Source organism: Protopterus annectens, chromosome 16.part0 (genome assembly GCF_019279795.1).
Source record: "Protopterus annectens isolate FY-2018-M chromosome 16.part0, PAN1.0, whole genome shotgun sequence".
In the NCBI taxonomy this organism is placed as follows: Eukaryota; Metazoa; Chordata; order Ceratodontiformes; family Protopteridae; genus Protopterus; species Protopterus annectens.
Window position 1 is genome coordinate 880,965,909 of NC_056750.1, and position 15,549 is coordinate 880,981,457.

Below are 15,549 nucleotides of genomic sequence, written 5' to 3' on the forward strand. Positions count from 1 at the left end.
TAATTCAAAAGCCAAGAACTTGACTCAGGCCAGTCCAAACGTAAAAAACATGAAAAACAACAGATTTTATTAAGCCACTATAAAAGCTTTTCATTAGTACCTTGCACTAACTTCTTCAGACAAGCAAAACATTCACACCATTACAAGTGAGTTTAAATACCAGCATTGAAACACTTAACCACGCCCCTTGCTCTCCCTTTAGCTCCTTAAAGGTACAGATCACAGCTAACTAACTAAGGTGCATTTACAATTCTCTCTTAACATAATAAAAAATCATCAAATTACAGCATAAATACTAATAATGGAAGCGCAACGCTTCCTAATCAAAGATTACCTATGCATACATTGTATCTTGCCTGCTTTCAAATAAAATAACTAATATAATGAAATTAATGCATACTGTCCTAAGCATCTAAATAACTAGAACAGCTACCCAAGAAAAATAATATTAATCATATCTCACTAAATAATAATAAAAATATGAAAATATAAACTATGACATATAACATATAATATAACATAAATTAGGCTACTCGGTATAGGTTTAATACTGTCATTAAATAAAACAGGTATAAAGTTAGCGTATATATAGACCTAAAATTACCAAATAATAAAATATAAATCAATAATATATATTGTAAAATAATAATCATGATGTATAATCATAGCAATAACTAATAACTATTAACCCTCCACCACTGTCGACTAATAAACAGTTATAAAACCAATAATTTGTCGACTCTCATTTTTTTCCCCATTATTTATTTATTTATTTATTTTTTCATTTTTTATTTTTTTTTTTTATAACTGTTTATTAGTCGACAGTGGTGGAGGGTTAATAGTTATTAGTAACTAACGAAAAGCTTTTATAGTGGCTTAATAAAATCTGTTGTTTTTCATGTTTTTTTTACGTTTGGACTGGCCTGAATCGAGTTCTTGGCTTTTGAATTAGCGGTGGTTTTCGCTAGTTTGTTTTTCCGGTCTTGAAAGTTTGTTCCCAATTTTCTCTCTTACATCTCCAACAGCTCATTCCACTTGAGTGAAAATCTTCTGAACTCTATTTGGAATATAAAAATATTGGTGTAAACAATTCTATGCAAATATCCTGAATCTTCTTTAGAAGGACATCAGCTCAAAGGATTTCTGAGATAGCTGCCATGACCACCACTCAGATGGTTTCTGAAACTATAAGCTGGACCTGTAATGACATGTTGCTGTCCTACAAGTTATATGGATATTTTGTTCCTGTAGCCGTGCTACCCCTCTGGGTAATAAAATACTTCAGTGCTCTTCAGAATGATGCTGTAGCACTGATGTATTTATGTTTGTGTGGTACTTCTGTGTATTTCTGTATAGTTTGCATTTCTAATAAAAGTATACAATGTTTAGTAATACTGAAGCACAAACACAGGACTGTAACTAGGGTGGGGTGAAGGGGTGGCTGCCCTGATAGCAAGCTGTTAGAGGATATGATCAGCAGTTGCTGATGGGCCATGAATGGAGTATCAACATTCATTTAAGGAATCGCAAGTGATACTGGAGTTTCTTAGTTGGATGTATTTAGTAGGTTAGTGTATTTAGTAACTGCAGCAAGGACCTTGCATGAGTTCATTAGTAACTGTAGAAAGGAGCTTGCATGGGCAGTGTGCTGCACTTCAGAGTTCCTTGAGATATCCTCCCTTAATCACTGTTGCAGTATTACTTACAATATGGGTATCCCAATGAGGATAGCCGTATGTCTGGCCAATATACCAAAGCTTGGCCCTTCCATGTGCTGTACATCAGATGTGTGTCCTAGGTCCAAGGTGTAAGGAACATAAGTGACGTACAAGCACCAAATCCTTAGAACTTCATTACCTCCATTCCAAATGCAGTGTTTTAATTTCGATCTGTAAGTTGTACATATCTTACAGTTCTCCAAGGCTGGAGCAGATAAATAACCCATTGGAGACACTTTATTTTTCTCTTTGCTTCTTTTATTGTAGTCACATGGCATACAGAAAGGGGAAATGTGAATTTGGGTGGCAGATTCCTCATAAAGATAGATTGTAGGTGTGCCTTTTTGTTTAGGTGCAGACTGTACTCATAAACAGTATAACATTTGCCAGATCTTTGTTCCTAAGACAAAGTGCAGCCATCTTTCTTCCCTTTCTGTCTATTTAGGAAACCAGTGACTTAAACTACTTGCTCAAGGGACAACAGCGTCTAAATCCACCTGCCTGGACATCCAGCCACTTTTGAAAAAGAAGTTGAAGAAATTATGACTGGAGACTTCTGTTGTCCAGCCTCTGACAGATGTCTCTGTCAGGTCAGATGAAGAGAACGAGAAATGGCCATTTCTGACGTCTGCCTCCTCTGTTGTGATCCCATTGGAGGCTGACACGGACAATGTAATGAGGCTGAGCCAACATCTATTGAGGATAAGAAGAGCTGTAGCTGCTAATTTTTCAAGAGCCTGGAGGGATTGCACAGACCCTATAAAAGGAAGAAATACCAGCTTCCTTCATGAAGGCAAGACAGGTTTCAGACCCTCCCAAGTTTGTCAGCACAGATGTTCCTGTAAAAATGAACGAAAAGACACGTTGCTCCTAAGGACCCCCAAAAGGAGTGTCAAGATTTCAGCCAAGGTCTTTTTAAAACCCTTACGGGTTTAAAGCTTCTCAAGGTTTCTCATTATCATCTTCTGTTGGTCTTCAACATACGTCTACTCCCTCTAAAGGAAGTCTGGATACTTCTTCATCTGATGTTCAGGATTTGGATTCTAGCAAGGAATCTTTAGATTTACTCACCTCTTGCTTTGAGGTCTAATGAGGAAGCTACTGCTTCCCCTGCTTCTGTTGTGGAAGAACATTTTTTGTGATATTATTAAAATGATGGGGACATTTTCAATTGGAAAGCTCTCGAATGTCTGACGTCCAGAAGCAATACTATGCTCTCTTACAGATGAGCTCCCCTAGACCTTCAGCAGTTACTCCTTTTCTGGAAATTTAGACACTTTTACTTCAAGCATCGGTGTCTCAGACCCATATTCCCCCCCCCCAAAAAAAAAAACAGATGGGTTCTGTAAGGTCCTTGTGGCTCAGACATTTTTGTTTAAGAATCCTTCATCAGAACCTTTGGTAAATTCTTTCAACTGGCAAGCCTACTAAGTTACTTGATTCTTTCAAACTCTTACCAGCAGAAAAGGATAGTAGAGCCATGGCTAGGTATGGTAAGAAGCTGTATACACCTGCTTCCTGTGCTTTTAGGGCAGTCCATTACCTGACGCATATTACTAGATGTGTGCTTGCCCTTATGTGTTAACTGACATGCCTGAGTCTGACTGTACAACTTTAGCTATTTCCTTACTTCTGCTTCACAAGTAGCTCATCATTCCATTAAATGCAGCTCTGATACTCTGATATCTCAGGAGGCTACATCAGGGATGGTCATCAGGAGGTATTCATGGCTTCAGATTCAATCCTTTCCAGAGGATGTAAAGGCAAAATTACTAGATTCTTCTGTAGATAACCAGAAGCTGTTTGGCTCTGCTGCTGAAAATCTCTTTAAAATTTTGCAAGACAAAGGGAGGGTCATGCAAGATCTTCAACAGATTTTTCTTTCACCTGTTCCTAAGTATCAAAGGAATTACCCCTTTAAACTATGTCTCATTGTGAGTACGTATCCTAAGCATCCTTTAAAGGGTAAAAGGCTGTCTAAGAGTTTTTTTGCTGAGAAACCTAGTCATGATTCCAGGAGACAAATGTCTTCCCTTCAGGATAAGTCAGCTTCCATTTGACAGCCTTTCTTCTCTTCCTCTCAGCCAGAATCCAGTTCCCCCACATATAAACTCTGCCATTTCCCATTTGGCAACAGATCACAACAGACTCTCAGGTTTTATCTATAATTCTTGATGGCTATTTCACGGTGCTGATATCCCTTCTTCCCTTGTCAGGCATTCCTCAGCCCCCCTTTGCCAGTGACCACATTTTCCTCCTCTTCTTCAGGACCTGTTGGCTGACGGTACTACTCAGACAGTGCCTCTGTGACAGAGGGGCAAGGGTTTCTACTCCAGGATGTTTTTGGTTCCCAGGGAGGAGGACTCTTGTAGGTCCATGCCATGCTGGTCCACTCCTTTCTCAACATCTTTCTGAAAGTTCCTTCTTTCAAAATGTTCACTCTTCAGTCTCTGTGCCTTATGCTTCTTCCTCAGGATTTTCTGGGGTTTTTTTCTAGACTTGTAGGATACATATTTATGTATTCCTATACATCCCTTGCTCAAGAAATGTTGACTATCTTTGTATCTTCCTAATATTATCAATTCCATGTTTTGCCATTTGTTCTTTCTACAGCACCAAGAGTTTTTACCAAACGTCTAGCCCCAGTCACAGCTTTTTTGCAGGCTTCATGAAGTTCAGATGTGTCTCTACCTGCACAACCTTCTTCAACAAGGCCCTTCTTCACAGGTTCTTCTGCAGGACCTAGAAGATTTTCTTGTGGTACTGAATTCAGACCTTTACTATGGCTTATTTTCTTCCTCCTCCCAAGGTCCCCTCTCTTTGGCATCTTTCTTTCAGTCCCTTCTTTCTTTGCAGGAGAGCTTAGAAAAAAAGTTTCTAAGAGAAGTGGCATCCACTATTCCCATGTTTCACTTTTCCAGATTCCATATGTGGATGTTTCAGTTGTATCTGAAGATAGTTTGGCTACGGTATTGTCACCCTCTTGACCTTCCCATTTATATCCTGCCTAGTCTGAAAAAGAAGAAATTTCTGTGATGGGTCAACCAGATATTTCAAAATCCAAGTCTTCCATTTTAGGTACCTTCCATCTACACAGGAGATGTTAACAGATGCTTCAAGCCTAACCCAGGAGAATTGTTCCGACAACATCAGGGTCCAGTAGAGGCTAGTCACTGCAGGAAGTAAAAGTGCATGTCAACATCAAGGAGATGAAAGCTTTAATCCTGGATTTTCAGGCTCTGCATTTCATTTGCACTACAGATCCACTCAGAGTTTTCACAGACAACACCACTGTCATGGGCTACATAAGCAAACAGGGCAGGAATGAAGTCTTACTGTCTTTGCAGACTAGTTCTCACAGCATGAGACTTTGCCATCCACCATCACTTGTTTCCTCAGCTGGTCTATATTCCCTCACAACACAATGTTGCAGCAAAAACATTTGAGCAGATCTTTACAAACAGATGCTTCAGAGAGGCTGTTGTACATCATTGGAGTACTCTACAACTAGATCTTTTTGTCTGTCCTCAGAATAGACAACTCCCCAAGTTCTGTTTCAGAGTGCCAAGTTCTCTGGCTTGAAAGTTGGACACTGCATCTTTTTCTTCGAAAGGAGTGTTGTCATATACATTTCCCCTTCCTTTTCTGTTGCCAAAGGCCTTATACAACACGTGGAAGACCAAAAATCTAGTTATTGACTCCTTTTTGGCCAGGAAAGCATTTGTTTCTACTACTTTTTCACCTAGTCAATGGCAATCATCATAAGTTACCCCACGGAATGGACTACTCTTACAGAACTACAGTCTAATTCACCCTCATCTTTTCACCCAAAAATTGACTCCCTGAGTGATTTCTCTTAGACACCAATTTTATGGGGATGCGCTATAGGTTTTGTAGAGAAAACCCTTTACTTGGAAATCTTTTGTTGCCGAGTTGAAAAGATGTTCTTCTTGGTGTCATGACAAGGAACAGAACCCTCTTTTGCTGGGTATTCCAAGTGCTCTCTTATTTGTTTGAGTTACTCATTCCTGGTCTAATACAGTCTTCTGTCATTTGTCAGCCATTTCTGTTTGTCTGACTATAGATCCACCACTGTCCTGTAGGTTTGAGGTTCAACAGTTTCTGAAAGGTGTCCTCCTAGAAAGCTCATTCTTCCTCCTTGGGACCTTAACTTTGATGTTGAAAAATGGAATCAGCCATCTTTTGAGCCAGCAATTTCTTTAAAATTCTGTGCCTGGAAAACTGTCTTGTTGGTGGGTTTGACTTCTGCCCAAAGAGTCTCTGAACTTCATGCCTTGAAGGCAGTTCCTTCTTTTCTGATTTCCACAGAGAGGGACAGTTTTTTTTTTTTTTTTTTTTTTTAGAACCAGTCCTACTTCTATGCCTAAAGTTGAGAGGATTCTCGATTCTTCGGATTTGCATAGACAGCTCTGATATTATTTACACAAGATGTTTGGAAATCTGAGCAACTTTTTATTACTTTTTAGGACAAGAAATGTGCTTGACAGTTTTTAAGCAAACCATTTCTTCTAGGATTTCTAAGGCCATGTCCTTTTGTTATCCATTTGATAGCAGTTTCCTACTTCTATTTCTGCTCATTCTACTAGGATGGTTGCTTTTTTATGGGTGTCAATGGTAGACCCATTTTGGAAACCACTACCAGGTCTTCTGTGCTTACGTTTGCTACAAAATGGATGTGATTTCAAGGGCCAAAGCAAGTTTTGCTAGGTCTATCCACTATGGGTTTTTGAAGGGCTCCTCAGTATCTTCTGCCTCCCCTCATTCTTTACAGTAGCTCTTGTACTCTCCCTATTGTAAGGAATACTGGGACAGTGATTACAGTACAGTTGTATAAGAACTAACTATAACTGTAGATGTCCTATTTACACTGTTGTAGTATTCCTTCCCCCTGTTGTGTTTTTCTTCTCCCTCTGGCCAGGGGGGGTTATTTTCCTTTTTCTTGATGCACTTGGTATCATATTTCTTTTCTTTCTCATTTATTGCTCCTTTTTGTCTGGATCACTTCAGTTCCGAGGATTTGGTGCTAGTACTTCATGTATGTACCTTACACCTCAGATGTAGGACATGTCTGACATATGGCACACGAAATGGACAGGCTTTGGTATGCTTGCCAGGCTGTCATCTGCAGGATATCACTATTTTAAGGAATTCTGCAACAGTGAAAAGTAGGACATCTACTATTATGGTAAGTTCTTACACAATTTTTCATTCTTCTGCTTCATGAAAGATGTTTTAGATCACCAGTTTTAGGAAGACCTTTTTTGGTTTTGTAGTATTTTTAGGCTTGCTTCTAAACAGGTTATACTCTGTCATTTCTGTTAAATATTGGGTCAGTCTTTCCAATTTGCTGGAGCCATTCTTGTGAAGGAATTTCCCCTTGTACTAAGTTGAAGGAGGATCTTACTGATCATGTGACAACATGTAATAAACCAGATTGACTGCACATAGTCATAGCTGTGGACATACTAGACGTGTTGAACCCTTATCAGAGAACACTGTTTGGCAAACTATATGTATTTATTTCTTTAGGTTGCAGAAGCTCTTTATTTCATTTGGTAATCACTCAATTGGACTGGTCAGGCTGATTGTTTTCAGCCATGTCCTGGATCATAAAGTGACATTGTAATAATACAGCAGCTATATGAAGATGAAAAGCATCACAATGTGACAAAATGTGTATATCTGCAGCAGGAACCTGGCATAAGCTGTTCATTAGTAACGGTAGCAAAGAGCTTATATAAGCTGTTTGCTACAGTCCAGAGTTCCTTAAGTTCATTTCTTGTTTTTTCATTTTGCTCCTCAACGTTGTGAAAGATGCTTTCGTCAACAAGTTTGGGGAAGGCATTTTTTGGTCTTGCAGGTGCTTTAAGTTTGCTTCATTTCTCTTAAATCTTGGGGAGTGTATTTTGATTTGCTGGAAGCATTCTGTGAAGGAATTTTCCACTTTTGTGACATTGAAGGGAAAATCTTGTCAGAAGGAGATAATTCTTATTCTATAGTGATTTATGTGAAAATATGAAGTGAACCAAATGACTGCACGTAGTTCTACTTATAGCCGGGTTCAGGCACCTAGGCAGCGAGACATTTCCCTGTGATACACATGGCTGAAGTGACATTCAGTTGCAGAGAAATATGGCTGTTTGCAAATTCCCTGTGGGCAAAGAGAAGAATGTGTTGCCATCCCCACAACTTTAGTAACCAAATGCAGAAGGGAAAAACAATGTCCATGGTCCCCAAGGGAACATGAGACAGCAGGCAATATGGCAGGCATCAGCAGCAGGCTGGCCAGAGGGCATGTCAGTGGCACTAAAAATACAGTGCACAATGGGCAGTGCCTTTATAATTGGCATGTGTAGACCACTACCCCCTTCACGGTGTCTAGGGAACATTACCTAAAATGTATACTGGAGCATAAATGTGACTACAGCAGCCTGCAGGATATTCTCCATTCTGTTGCATACTTCTACATGTTGTAGTTACATAAGTATGTACTGTACCCTGAGCACAACACTCAATACTTCTTCTGCCTCCATGCATTTGGTTATTAAAGCTGTGAGCATGGCAGCATATGCTTCTCTTTGCCCACAGGGAATTTGCAAACAGCCATATTTCTCTGCAGCTGAATGTCACTTCAGCCATGTGTCCCCAGCCAAATGTATCACAGGGAAATGTCTCGCTGCCTAGGTACCTGAACCCGTTTGCACCTGTACAAAGTGCTATTAATTTAAGTCTTGGACAGAAAGGATGCTAGACATCTGTAAGGATTTTATTAATTTGGATGTTTTTCAGAGTTTTGTTATTGAATAGTTTTTATTATGATACACATAAGTAATATAATGGGGTCTTTTTTTTTGTTTATGCACAGGATGCAAAATTCCCATAGAAAAGCTATTACTGCTACTTAAAGCAGATTATGAGGAACTGTCAAAGGATAATATGGAGAGGAAAAATGCATCAGAACCAAAGGATAATCTTGAGAGTAAACTCAGCAGTAAGTCTCATTAATGATGCATTTTTATGAAATTACTTTTTCTATGGATAATCTTTTAACAAAATGGGAGAAAATAGTCCAAGACTGAAGGTATGACATAATTATACTATAGGTATAATATTGGTAAAATGCATATATCAAATGTCCTACCTTTCACTGAAAACCACAAAACTGAAGAACATGTGATTGGTCTGTAAATGTAGAAAGCTTGAATAAGCCATTAAAAAAAAATCATCGCCACATCCCTGTGTAGGGGGGGGGATGCGTGCCTCTCGTCCCATAATACTTGTATATATACCAACTCCAAGATTGTAGAACAGTGGAGAAAGGGGAAATTCCCAATTCCCACTGTACCATGACCTGCAATTGAGTAATGCTTGCACTCTGAAAAGATATGAACCTTTGATCACTTGTGCCGGCATTAAATACATTCAGTATTCCAAATGTTTGACCAAAGGGAGGATTCCAATATTTATATACATATATATAAATACGGGTCTACTTCTTTTCAACGAAATTACAGTTTGCCAAATGTTGCATAGCCGACTCCAATAACAGCTCAGTAAGCCTGGCATCCTAGGCTGAGATCCAGAAGTGTTTTTACTTGCATCCAATGCCATCCAGGCAAGTTTAAGTACTTTTACTTGATACATTGCACTTGATTAACATTATTTAAGCAACTGCTGCAGATTCTTGCCTTTATCTGTGCATTTAAATTAACTTTTTGTAAAAGAAAAAGTGTTTACTGCTACTTTCTCTATCACAAATTACATGTGGGAGATGCAAATGACCAAGATGGATGCAACACTTGTACAGAAAAACATTCTATGAGCATCACACCCCCTAGTAGCTCTCCACATAAACACATGGAAGTTGTCATATGCTAAGGGTGTAAAAACTCATTGCTGAAGCCTCCAAGGTCCAACAAAATCAGGTTTCAGAGGAAACTAAATAATACAATATATGCAAGGGCAACGGATGACATGGGATACAACTGAAGAGAACATGTCACAGGAACATGTTCTGGAACTTTCTGTGGAATGCCCACAGGAAATGGAGAACAAAGAATGGACCCTCAGAAAATGAAGAGTTGCCTCATTTAATGCAGATGGCGAGACATATAAAGATCAGTGAAGAAAGCAGATTACAAAAAGCAAACAAGACCCAAAATATTAGAAGTCTGATAAAATGGATGAACACAGTAATGTAGACTATTAACAAAAAAATCATGTGATATAACAGAAGTAAATAGGATATATTACTTCTTCTTCTTCTTTCAGCTTTTCCCGGTTAGGGGTCGCCACAGCGGATCACCTATCCGCTCATGATTGGCAGTGGAGTTTTACAGTGTCGAGTTGCCAGCCTGGCGCCCAACCTTTCACAGAAGGCACACACACACTTACACCAAGGGCCAGTTTAGAGTGTCCAATCCACCTACAGCATGTCTTTGGGATGTTGGAAGAAACTGTAGCCCCTGGAGGAAGCCAACGTGACCACAGGGAGGACATACAGACTCTGCACAGAAGGCACCCCAGCCGAGGATCGAACCAGAGAACCTCTTGCTGTGAGGCGGCAACTCTAACCACTGCACCACCGTGGCCATCCAAGTAGGATATATTACTGTGAAGCTAAATTAATAAAGTCTTACCACAAAGATGATGAGCAGTAAGGGAAAAAATAGAATACCATCATGGAAGCATTGAATAGAGAAAACTATAAACTAATTAAGACAAGAAGTGCTACTGTTAGAGAAGTGTAGAAGAGGGATCAAATCAGCAAAAATGTTTAGAAAAATAAATGTGATGAAAGCAATGCTCAGTGTCAGAACACACTAGGATCTAGCATACACTATTGCAAAGATATCAACACAGGCTGAAAAACTTAAGAAAATATGCAGATAAACAGAAAGGAAAAGTACAAAATAAGTATTTCATAGATAACCCAAAAAAGGTTTATAAAGAATTGGAAAACAAAGCAGAACTAATAGAAACACCACAAAAAAATGATTCAGATGTACAGGATATGAAATGGGACGAAGTAACGGTTAAAGAAATTGAAACAAAATTAAGAAAAGCTCCTAACTGGACAACTCCAGGCCCAGATGCAGTACCTAACTTCTGGCTAAAAGTATTAGCACCTTTAGGTGAAGATTTAGCAGTGATTAAGGACTACTTGTATGTGCATCTTGAACAGAAACCAACCTGGAAAAGTGATACTCCTCACTGCGAGTGAACCTGCAATCCATCCTAAAAACTCTAGACCAGTAAATTGCTATCCATTAATGTATAAACTATATACTAGAATTGATATTGAAATAATTTATAGTCATTTAGAAGAAAACTTAATAATGGCAATAGAACAAAAGCATAACCAAAGAAAATTACATGGGACAAAGGATTATTTGTTGCTAAATAAAGTCATGATGGAGAATGCTGGAAATTTTCTCAGCACAATAAACATCCAGAGACCCTTATTCAATACAAGCAGCTCCACAACCTCACTAAAAAACATATATCCAAAGACAAACAATCTTACTATATGAAACTCCAAGCCAACCACTCCAAAAACCCTAAACTATTCTGGAAGTCCATTAATTCACTTCTCAGCCCAGGCACTAAAATAATCCTTGCACTGACACTACCAAGTCCGATCCAGAAATTGCCACTCTTTTCAACTCCTTCTTTATTAACTGTATAGCTGAACTAAATAAGACCTTTCAAATTGACCCATCCACACAGCTCAGTCTCTCTACCCCAGCCTCTAAACTCAATCCTCCCACCACCTTTGAACTTAAACCAGTCTCCACCTCATATATAAAAAAACTTCTCAGCAAATTGAAACCTTGCTCAAATGCTCCAGATAACATTTCCATCCAAATTCTTACAAATTGCTGCAGATGGAATCACCCTCCCCATTAGTATCCTAATCAACAGATCCATAAAGGAATCTTATGTCCTCAAGCTGTGGCGTTCTGCCTTTATACATCCTCTCCACAAAGGCGGTAAAAACAATAATACCTCAAACATTCACCCCATAGCCATCCTCTCCCCAATATCAAAAATCCTGGAAAAATGCATTCACATTCAGTTAATGCCCTTCCTTATCAATAACCACCTCATCTCCCAAGCCCAACATAGTTTCCGCCCTGGCCATAGCACTATAACTGCTCTACTCTCATTCCTAGATATAGTCAACCGTGCCCGCGATACTGGTAAAATAGCTTCAACAGTTCTACTAGATCTCTCAAAGGCTTTCAACACTGTCTCCCATACTCACCTCCTTAGCCACCTTGCTAACCTCAACCTCTCACATAATACACTATTCTGGTTCTCTAGTTACCTATCCAATAGATCTCAAGCTGTAAAATGGAGGAAAGGTACCTCTAACTTCCTTCCCACCCCCACTGGAGTTCCCCAAGGTTCCATTCTTGGCCCTATGCTATTCAACATCTTTATCAATGACTTCCACTCTGCCATCCCTAATACTAAAATTGTACAATACGCCGATGATTCCACTTTAATCTGTTGTGCCACCAACATCCCAGAACTTCTATCATACACACAAACAGCTTTCTCTACCACTGAGAACTGGATGCTCCAAAACCACCTTTCTCTAAATGCTAACAAATCCAAAATACTTGTCTTCCCCCCCCTCAAAATCCTTCCCTCTCAACAAAAACTCATTCCAAATTAGAAGCCATAGCAATTCAACTATAGAAATTGTTCCCTATGCCAAACTACTTGGGGTCACTATTGATGAAAACCTAAAATTTGACACCCATGTTCAACTCAATATCAAGAAGACACATCAAAAACTTGGCCTGCTATATAGAAACATTCACTATCTCTCTCCTTCTTCTAGACAAACCCTCACCACTACCTATCTTCTTCCCTCACTACTGTATGGCACCCCTCTATTAACTAACTTATCTGCCTCCCTTTCCTCAAAAATGGAAAGTTGTTATAATAAAATTTCTAAATTCGCCATCAAAGCCAAACACACCTCCCACCATTGCTCTGCCCTCTATTCACTAAACTGGCTAGAACTCCCCAACCTTCTAGACTACCTCCAACTTAACACTGCCCATAGGCTATTATTTAACCCCTCCAAATGTCCTGCACTATCCAACATCCTACAAATTTACACCCCTAACAGGTCACTTAGATCTGCTCACCTAAACCTACACAGTGTCCACACATCAAAGCGACTGGCCGGGTAACACCTCCTATCCTTTTCCTTACCCAAAAAATGGAATTCTCTACCTCCATCTTTATGAATGACTGAAAACCCTAACAACTTCAAAACCCTACTCCATTCCCACTTGTTCTCTAATAGGAAGGGCAACTGCACTTTCCCCACCTAGCCTTCTCCTCTCTACACTAATTGTATTTCCATACTACTCCTTCTTCCAACAACTGTGTTCCATGATTCTACTTATCTCTTACTGCTGCCTTGTGTATATAATGTAAATAGTTTGCACTCCCTTTTATCCCTCTCCCTAACATTTACGCTTGGTCTTCCACTCTGCCCCAACAAGACTCAAATTCTCTATAACCTTATTAACCAGATATGTTAATCTATGGCCCATATGCTATGTAACCATTGTACCTCATACTGTCTGTGGTCTTCCACTCTGCCCTAACAAGACTCAAATTCTTTATAACCTTATTAACCTACCATGTTAATATATCACTCATATGCTATGTAACCATTGTACCTCATACTGTCTCTGTATCACAATTTTACCTGTATTCATAAAACCTAATGTTTTCTGTTCTATCTTAATGTACCCATATCTTTGAATCTTAATTTTAATTTTATCTGTTTTTTAACTTTACTATGTAATGTGGAGCTTTTCTCCCCGGGCCTGCACTGAAAACGGGCTCCTGAGCCCAGTGGACCTCCCCGGTTATCAAACTGAAATAAATAAATAAATTGTAAAAAGGAAAAAAATCTAAGTATGGCATAGATTGATTACAATAAAGCATTTGATAGTATTCCACATTCATGGATAAAAGAGTGCCTGTAGAGGTAGAAGATGCACCTTACGTTGATCAGTTACATTACACTTTCTATGAAATGGTTGCTAACCATTTTGGAATGATGTCATGTCAAATGGCAAATTATTATCCCAGGGATAAAAATTCAAAGAAAGATATTCCAGGGTCTTGCACTTAACCTATTAGGCTGTCTACGTAACAGATTTGGTCTTGATTATAATTTGGCTCCCAGAAAACATCCAAGTGTAAACACTTCTTATCTTCTATTTGTGGATGACATACAATGGTATAGTTCATCAGATGATTCAGATGAGGAGTTGAAAGCACAACTGCAAGTGGTTAAAACTTTCTCAGATGATACAAGAATGTCATTTGGTCTTGATAAATGTGCAAAAGCAACCTTTAAAACAGGAAAACTGCAGCACCAAGAAAATAGTCAAGGACTGGAATGTGGAATAATGGAACGTGAGCAGGAGGGAGTATATAAATATTTGGAAATTAATAAAGCAATAAAACATAAACAGATGCGAATAAAACTCAGTAAGGAATACTTCAGAAGAATAAAACTAACAGTGAAAACAGCCCTGGCATCTAAGAAGAAAGTTCAAGGTATAATCCTGTTTTAACTTACAGTTTTGATGTGATTGACTGGCCTCCAAAAGTATTGGATCAGTTGGACAGAAAAACAAGAAAAATGCTTCATGCTTATCAAATGATATATAAAAATCACTGTATACCAAGATTATATATCCCTTGTTCTGAAGGAAGCCTGGGCTTTCTCAAAAATAGATCTGCAATCGTGGGATTGCATGCATATATGCAGATCTCCAGAACCAAACACAGTGAAAGTTTTAAAACATGAGAAGAAGTCTAAGATGGCTTCCATGTATAGTTTATCAGAATCATGTCAGTGTCAAGCAGGAATGGAAATGAAACCAGAAACCGACAAAAATCAGGAAGTAACTGGATGTGCCAAAAAACTAAAGAAAGAATATACAGAGAAGGATCAGATGAGAAGGCAAGAAATGTGGAAAAGGCATAAATATTCTGTTAAGTACAGAAAACTCCTGGAACAGCCTCATATTGATCAGGATTTCTGCAGGAATAGTTAAGGAGAGGTGAATTTAACCCAGAAGATAAAAAGGTTAATATTGGTGGCCTAGAATAGTGGACTACATACACATTGGTTTACAAAGTCCATTAAACATGTGCGAGCAACAGACAAATGCCGGTTCTGCAAAACAGAACTGGAAACGGTCTCGCATCTTGTTACTGGGCGTGCTACACTAATTATATCACACGGGATCACTCATTACCAACAGGTCAGAAAATATATGTGAGAAAACCAGATGAGGTAGTCCATGAAAAGAAGACAAAAGTAACATTGACCATTGAAATTGCTATACCCAGTGATTACAGTGTCTTATGTGCAGAGAGGCACAAAGTCATAAAATACCAAGATCTGCAGGCAGAAACAAGAGCAGACAGTTCCAATAGTAGTAGGAGCAATGGCTCTCATAAAAAAAATAAATTATAGTCCTATTTAGATATGCTACTAGTACATGTAACTCCATATGAATTGCAAGAGTCGGTTCTGGACACATTGCAGGTGCTGCAAAGACTACTTTTGTCTATCATCAAAGATTGAAACATTACTAATTTCATGAATTTTAATCACACCCTGACTTAGGAATGGGGTCCACTTCTGTCATGGTATTAGAAACCCAAAATACATGGAGAAGTAAGAAATTACCCCACAAAGTGTAGGCCCTTTTAGCACAGGCATGGCAAAGGTAAACCACCAAAGGGATAGAGAGGA

The 15,549-nt window shown here is 38.9% G+C and overlaps 1 protein-coding gene across 1 annotated transcript in view; it reads left to right on the top strand.

Moving 5' to 3' along the window:
• Positions 1–15,549, top strand: part of LOC122790679 — an 800,254-nt gene that overhangs the window by 763,125 nt on the left and 21,580 nt on the right. The window contains exon 22 of the mRNA XM_044058202.1: positions 8,605–8,730. Coding sequence (XP_043914137.1) covers positions 8,605–8,730 — 126 coding nt within the window. The remainder of the gene's footprint in view (positions 1–8,604; positions 8,731–15,549) is intronic.